Below are 7,419 nucleotides of genomic sequence, written 5' to 3'. Positions count from 1 at the left end.
CTCAAATTTCGTTGTTTGGTACCTGTACTATATCAATGACAATAAAGACCATTCATTCATGATGTGGCAGCAGAGGAAGCGAATGGACAACAAGCAGCCAACAAGCAGCCAACAAGCAGCCTGGATAGATTTTGGCACATGACATTTATCAATAAAGGTCAAATGTTTTGCATCCCTTCATGCCTGTCCTCAGGGTGAGGGTTAGGGTAGAACATTCTAATATATCGCTCCCTTATTTTCCCATGGCCCATTGATGTGAGGACGTCCTCTACTGCACCTCAATCGTCTGTCTGTCTGTCTGTCTGTCTCTGTGTGTGTCTTTGTCCATACCTAGGTCAGCGTGAATCTGCTCAGAAGAGACAAAGCTACTCCAGTTGTCCTACCAAGGCCCAGTAGCAAAGTAAGACCCCTGATGTCACATCCCTGTTACCCTGACTGAATGATCTCCATATCTCTCTCTCTGAAGTTGTATGATGTGTGTTGGTTTATGATATTGAAGAGAATATTTATCTACAGAAGCTGAACGACCCCATCACACACAGCCTGAGCATGGATGAGATGGGGGGTAACTCACAGGTACAGATTAGTGCCTCACTTACTCGTTACAATTCGCACATTGCTATTTTCGAACACAGCTCACACTTACCCCTAACCACTAACCCTGACCCTCTACCACCTTTGAAGTAATTGATTAATAAATAGATTTGCTTTCAAAGGAGAATATCAACCAGGACAAGAGTACTGAGCTTCCAAAAACAAAAGTAAGTGAATTCTTCTGTCAGTTAAAAACTTTACTCTCATGTGGCTGGATGTTCTAAAGATGAGCTGTGTTGGTGTCTCACACAGAGGACTGGGATGATGGGAGTAATGCAGAAGGTCAACCCATTTAAATCCACTTCACAGGTAACCACATGAGTAAATGAGTATGACTAAATGACTAAATGAGTATGACTAAATGACTAAATGAGTATGACTAAATGACTAAATGAGTAAACCACAAGTTTCAGTTTTTTACCACATAGCCAACATTAAACAGTGTTACTACTGTTGAATTACTCATTAGCATCACCAGGGATGTAGTGGAAGGTATGCCCACATAAACACTGTTAATGTATCTTTCACATAAATGTGTTGAACGTTCGTGTTTAGTCATTTTCTTCCGTGTAAGAATGTTTCACTTAACAGTTATGACGATGGTCGACCTCGCAGCGACAATGATACAATACGCAGGACAGTACCAGACGGTACCAGTTGTACACAGATGAATATTTGTAGACCAGTTTTCAAACATTAGATCGTTGACTTTGGACACATAGTAGCCAGTCGTTTTTTGTCGTTTCTGTGACTTCACGATTCCTGACTTGTTACCCTTTTCACTTGTTATCCATTTACATTTACATTTACATTTTTGGCATTTAGCAGACGCCTTATTCCAAAGCGACTTACAATCAATACATTTGAATACTAAGCATGTGAATCATCAATCCACCATTCGTTGCAGGAAGAGTAATCTAGCTCGGGCCCGGGGCCATTGATGGAAGGAAAAACCTTCTCCCTATCAGCTTTTTTTTTTTTACTGGAGAAACTGAGAAACAGTACAAGGGGGGCAATAGAAGTTCTTAGGGACACAGTAGAGGGGAAAGCAGGTGTCTTTAGGAGACGTAGTGGTGAGGGACAGAAGATGTCTCAGGAGGAGCAGTTAAGATGTAACCTGAAGAGATGGGTCTTCAGTCTACGACGGAAGATGGGTAGTGACTCTGCCGTTCTGACAGCCGTGGGGAGCTCATTCCACCAGCGGGGAGCCAGTGTTGTGAAGAGACGTGATCGGGCAGCCCGACTGCTGTGTAGAGGTGGTGGGGCCAGTCGGCCAGCCGCCCTTTTCACTTGTTACCCTTTTCACATTTCAGCTCCTGTCACGTTGTTTTTTTCAGGTGAAAAAGGAGGATCCCCCTCCCACAGACACAATGGATCATCAAGCAACAGAAGGGATTTCTGAGCGAAAGCAGGTAAACCTCAAAGGCTTCGGTCACCTTCGTGCCTTTTCACGAGCTGCACCCCGCCTCCGGAACTCTCTCCCTCAACCACTCAGAGACTCACCCTCACTCCTCACCTTTAAATCCCACCTCAAAACCTACCTGTTCTCCCATGCTTACAGCCTCCCCTACCCCTAGCCATCTCCCCTAACCCTGCCACCCCCCTCTGACATGCATACAGCCTCCCCTACCCCTACCCATCTCCCCTAACCCTGCCACCCCCCCTCCCCCCCTGACATGCATACAGCCTCCCCTACCCATCTCCCCTAACCCTGCCACCCCCCCTCCCCCCCTGACATGCATACAGCCTCCCCTACCCCTGCCCATCTCCCCTAACCCTGCCACCCCCCCCCCCCCCCCCTCTGACATGCATACAGCCACCCCTACCCCTAGCCATCTCCCCTAACCCTGCCACCACCCCCCCCCCCCCCCCCCTCTGACATGCATACAGCCTCCCCTACCCCTAGCCATCTCCCCTGTCGCTACCACCCCCCCCCCCCCCCCCCCCCCCGCGCTCCCCGTTCGCTAACTCTGTGCCCATGTTATCTGTTGCTTGTTGTTTCTGTGTTTTTCGTTTCTCCCATTGTCAGCGTCTGAGCCTCGGAAAAGCGCTATATAAATACAATGAATTATTATTATTATTAAAACACATTATTATTATTAGTAAAAAACATTCCCCCCATTTATTATATGCCATTTAGCTGACACTTTTATCCAAAGCGACTTACATTGCAGTGAGTGCATACATTTCAGCATATATGGTCCCAGCGGGAATCGAACCCACAACCTAAGCATTGTTAGCGCCATGCTCTACCAACTGAGCCACAGAGGACCACGCCTGATCATCTTTGTACACTCAGACAAAACTGCACTCCCCCCCACCCCTACTCCACCCCACCCCTGTCCCTTCCCCATATTCATCAGCAGAGGACCTGAGGCTTGTTAGTAGAAGAAACATGGGTAGAAAAATATTTCTATAGTTTTTGTGCTTTCTGTTTCACATTTTTTATTCAGAACCCTGGGGTGTTCAAGGGAATGATGCAGAAAGTTAAACAATTCAAATCTACAACACAGATGCAGGTACTGGTGGCGGCAATGATGATAATAATGATGATGATGATGATGATGATTTTGTTGATATTGACAAAGATGACGACGGTGGTAATCTGACAGGAGACAAACTGCTTCCACTCTCTGTTTGTCTCTCCCTCTCTTTTCTCCCTTTAGGAGACTCAGTCCTTACACAGTGACAGCTCCTCCAGTACTGACAGTCTAGCAGAGTATAAAAAACTTACAGAGAATCAGGTAAACAACACATAAGTTCCACCCGCAATCACACTTATGCCCTACCTGCATATCTCACCTACGAAGCTGTGTTCAACTCGTAAGGTTAGCCAACATTTGATGAAATTAATCCATTTTACAGACTGTTTGGTACACGGACAAGGATGCAAGTTGTGGCGTTGAAAGACCGCAAGTGGAGGAAAAGAAGAAAAGGTTTGGGGTACTGAACCTACTATTTTACTATTACTATTTTACCATCCCCATGGGATTACCACACCCTTTGTCGGACCAGGAAAGTTAGAACCTGTCAACACAGTGACACAGTGTGTTTGTGTCTTTTATTTTTGTTTCTGTCTGCCTGGGTGTGTCTCCTCCAGACCTTCCGGATCAGAAGGATTCTACCTGGTGCTTTATTTGGCTCTGGAGCTAAGGTAACCTACTCTTATATACAGTAGGCTCTGGAGCTAGACTAACCTGATCTTAGATACAGTAGGCTCTGGAGCTAAACTAACACAGTAGACTACAGTACAGACATGTACAAAAAGAATTATGGACCAATTAACCCTTTTACCAAAGACCTTCAATCTACCAAGACACACCAGTATATCGCAGCAGCACTCTCCTTCTATCTTTTTCTAGTTCAGACATGTACTTCCTTTCTGCCTCCATCTTCCTGTCTTTTACTTTCGCTCAATTGTGTCACAGGAGGACTCTGATCAGGAGGCTGAGGATACTGCACAGGTCTGGACCCCCTCTCTGTGTTTGTTAATATTGTTTGTACATGGAAATGTGTGTGTGTGTGTGTGTGTGTGTGTGTGTGTGTGTGTGCGGGGGGGGGGGGGGAGGTCAGTGTGTGGGTGCTACCTCACTGTATTTGTGTTCCAGGAGGACTCAGTGGAGATCCAATCACTGGAGATGGCTTCAGTGCCTGTACCTAGTGAGGGGAACCCTCTGGAGAGTGAGGATGTACGTATGAAAGGCTGGGCCGTGAATAAAACAATGCATTTATGAAAGTATTTATTTTGTGACAGATTGTGGTAGTTTCTGCCCCTGAACTCAGAAATAATATTATAGTTTCTCAAAACGACCACTGTTGTCAAGGTAATGTAATAAACAAAATCTTCGTAATTTGCTGCAGGGATATTACTGTGTATTGGAAAACAGTCAAATGCGTCATTTGTTAACTTATAAGGGAATAAAGCATGCCTCTGAACGCCTTTCAGCCAATCCCAGTGCTTGTTCTGATCCTTTTCAGCCAATCCCAGTGCTTGTTCTGATCCTTTCAGCCAATCACAGTGTTGTTCTGATCACACTGTTGTACAGTAGGCCGAGAATTTGGCCACCGGTGTGACGATTTATTTCAGCGTGATTTATTTCAGGTCATTCGGGAAAACAACACCGGCAACGTCTACGTCACCATCAATGTCGCTAAAGGAAAATCCAGGCTTATTAATTAATTAATTAATTAGTTTTGATAAGTCTTGCGAGACTTTAAATGTAGAGATTTATATTTAAAAAAATAAGCCTGGATTTACCTTTAGTGACGTTAATGGAATTACCCCCCAGGAGGCGTTGTTATGGCCTGTATATAGCTCATGAATTTCATAGCTTTCATGTGACGTCACAGCATAGTGGAAACGCCCACCTGACGGGCAAAAGGCACTGCCCGTGAAGTTGCAGAGCACCAGGAAACACAGTAGCATTGGAAAGCCGGTCAAGGAGGCACCCTTTGTGGGTTAATAACTTTGATTTCCCGTGGGTTATGATAATAATTCCAACGTGTCCGGATAGAGGAGAAGACAGGGAATCCAAAACCATTTGAATGGTGTCGATCCTCCACTCCTATCACCGTCGACACAGCAAGGAGCGAATTCCCGGATAGAAATTCCCTCGCCCCGCTGTCAGCGGTCAGCGGTAGTTTTGTCCAGCAGCGGGTGAACGCCCGGTTGATCGAGTTTAAGGTTAAAAGTATATGTTCTCGGGGTGTCAGCGCGGTGGTTAAGGGCTCAAAATGACCGTATACTGATGGTGAATTTAGCAATAATAGTATTGTGTTCGTACCACCTCCATAACCGGTGTTATTCACGGGCAAAGCCGGTCAAGGAGGCACCCTTTGCGGGTCAATAACTTTGATTCACCGGGGGTTAGGAAAATAACGTGTCCGGATAGAGGAGAAGCCAGGGAATCCAAAACTTTTTGAATGGTGTCAATCCTACTCTCCTTTCACCGTCGTGTATCTTGATAGTTCTTCATGGGTGAGGTGGTCTAAATAGTAGGCAGCCGGTAAATTGCGTCCACTCGCCATGTTGAGCGATGTTGCTATGATACTTTTTGCCCGTCAGGTTGGTGGTTGCTAGGGAAGAAACCACGTGACTGAAAGCTATGAGTTGAATCTAATCTAATATAATCTCAATCTCTCACTTTGGTGGCCCTCAACATCCTTATGCCTATCTTGCATGAAAACTCCTAACTTCATCTCATTCATGTTAGACTGCATTAAAATATTTCTGTTTCCCTGCACTCATGATGTTAGTATCTGAGATTTGTCACGGCCAGGCTCATGACCATGACAAAAACGGGAGACACACACACGATCTTAGTAAGTAATGATAAGAAAATGTTTATTGTAAACTAAATGAGGCCAATAATAAGATGAGGTGTGGTAGTCAGTAAATCAGTGGTGTAATGTGAGTGTAGTGGAAAGTGGTGAGGTGAGTGTTGCATGGTGTGAAACAAGGAACAAACAAAGAATAGAAAATAATGGTGCCTAGAAGGGGGCCTCAATACTGAGGCCTGCATAGATCTTTTATGCCCTGGATCCTGGAACCAGGTGGGGCACAATCAGCTGTCCACCAGCTGACCTGCATTCTGCTGATTAGTAACCCTGTCCAGCAGGAGTACTCTCTGCAGACAGGGAAACAGATGTTTATTACAGGCCAGGACACAATATGGGGCCAGGGCCGTCACACCCCCTCCCATAGAAACAGGGTCCCAAAGGGAACACTGAAATAATATATAATCACCTGTATCAGAGGCATCAGAAAATGGCAAAGCAGAAGCTAAAATAAACGAATCAAATGCCCCAGTATCCCGTAAAATGTTTACTGGGACCTTCTCATCCCCACCGACGAGGGACACCAAACCATCTGTAAGGAATGGCAAGTAAGATTCAAGGTCAGAGGATTGTGGAGACTCAACATGTGTAGAGCGCACCTGGGACAGCGAATCACAGGCTTGGGCAGCAGACTTAACCCGCTGCACCACCGGCGCCGCGCAACCAGCCCCTTCCCCATGAGACACTGGAGCCCAAGGCTTACCTCTAGACTTTAAAGCATAGCATTCAGATTTAACATGCCCCTTTTTATGGCAGTGACTGCACACTTTCTCATAACTCCTTGAACTGTTCTGATTCTCATAACTCCTTGAACTATTCTGATTCTCATAACTCCTTGAACTATTCTGACCTCTACGACCAAAATCAGTTGCAACTGACTGACCAGCAGGTGGCATATCAAAACCAAAGGTACTCCTCTGAAACCCAGACTCTGGCACATAAGCGCGAGACTCACCAAACATGCGCGGCTCTCCAAACTTACCCCTGCTATGAGTCAATGTAAAATCATCTGCCAACGCAGCAGCTTCAGCAGGAGTAGTCACCTGCTTTTCACTAATATAAGTGGCTATATTCTGGGGAATAGCATTTTTAAATTGCTCCAGTACAATCAGATCACACAAATCATCAAAATCATCTACATCAGACGCCTTGCACCAGCGATTGAAATGCAAAACTAATTCTCTTGCAAACTCAAGATGTGTCTGACTCTTGTTTCTCCTCCAATTCCTAAGTTTCTGTCTGTAGGCCTCCGGAACCTGTTCATAAGATTTAAGCACTGCAGACTTCACTTTCTCATAAATCAGAGAATCCTCACGGCTCAGGGACGAATATGCCAACTGTGCTCGACCTGTAAAAACACATTGTAACATGAGGGTGCGTTCAGCATCTGGCCAACCACGAGTGTCAGCGACGCGCTCAAACAACGAAAAAAACAAGTCAGGATCCCTTTCATTAAATTTAGGTAAAAGTTTCAAGTTTCCTGCTATA

The 7,419-nt window shown here is 45.4% G+C and overlaps 1 protein-coding gene across 1 annotated transcript in view; it reads left to right on the top strand.

Moving 5' to 3' along the window:
• Positions 1–549: 549 nt before the first annotated feature.
• The window catches only part of LOC308168619 (apolipoprotein L6-like), a gene marked incomplete at both ends in the record, with an annotated part of 13,007 nt that continues 6,137 nt past the window's right edge, over positions 550–7,419 (top strand). The window contains 8 exons of the mRNA XM_080543219.1: positions 550–576; positions 847–903; positions 1,932–2,006; positions 3,048–3,113; positions 3,261–3,338; positions 3,695–3,748; positions 4,023–4,058; positions 4,203–4,283. Coding sequence (XP_080399345.1) covers positions 550–576; positions 847–903; positions 1,932–2,006; positions 3,048–3,113; positions 3,261–3,338; positions 3,695–3,748; positions 4,023–4,058; positions 4,203–4,283 — 474 coding nt within the window. The remainder of the gene's footprint in view (positions 577–846; positions 904–1,931; positions 2,007–3,047; positions 3,114–3,260; positions 3,339–3,694; positions 3,749–4,022; positions 4,059–4,202; positions 4,284–7,419) is intronic.

The sequence above is a fragment of the Nansenia antarctica genome (genome assembly GCF_963989245.1).
Source record: "Nansenia antarctica genome assembly, chromosome: 12".
In the NCBI taxonomy this organism is placed as follows: domain Eukaryota; kingdom Metazoa; phylum Chordata; class Actinopteri; order Argentiniformes; family Microstomatidae; genus Nansenia; species Nansenia antarctica.
This window is presented reverse-complemented; position numbering and strand designations above follow the sequence as displayed.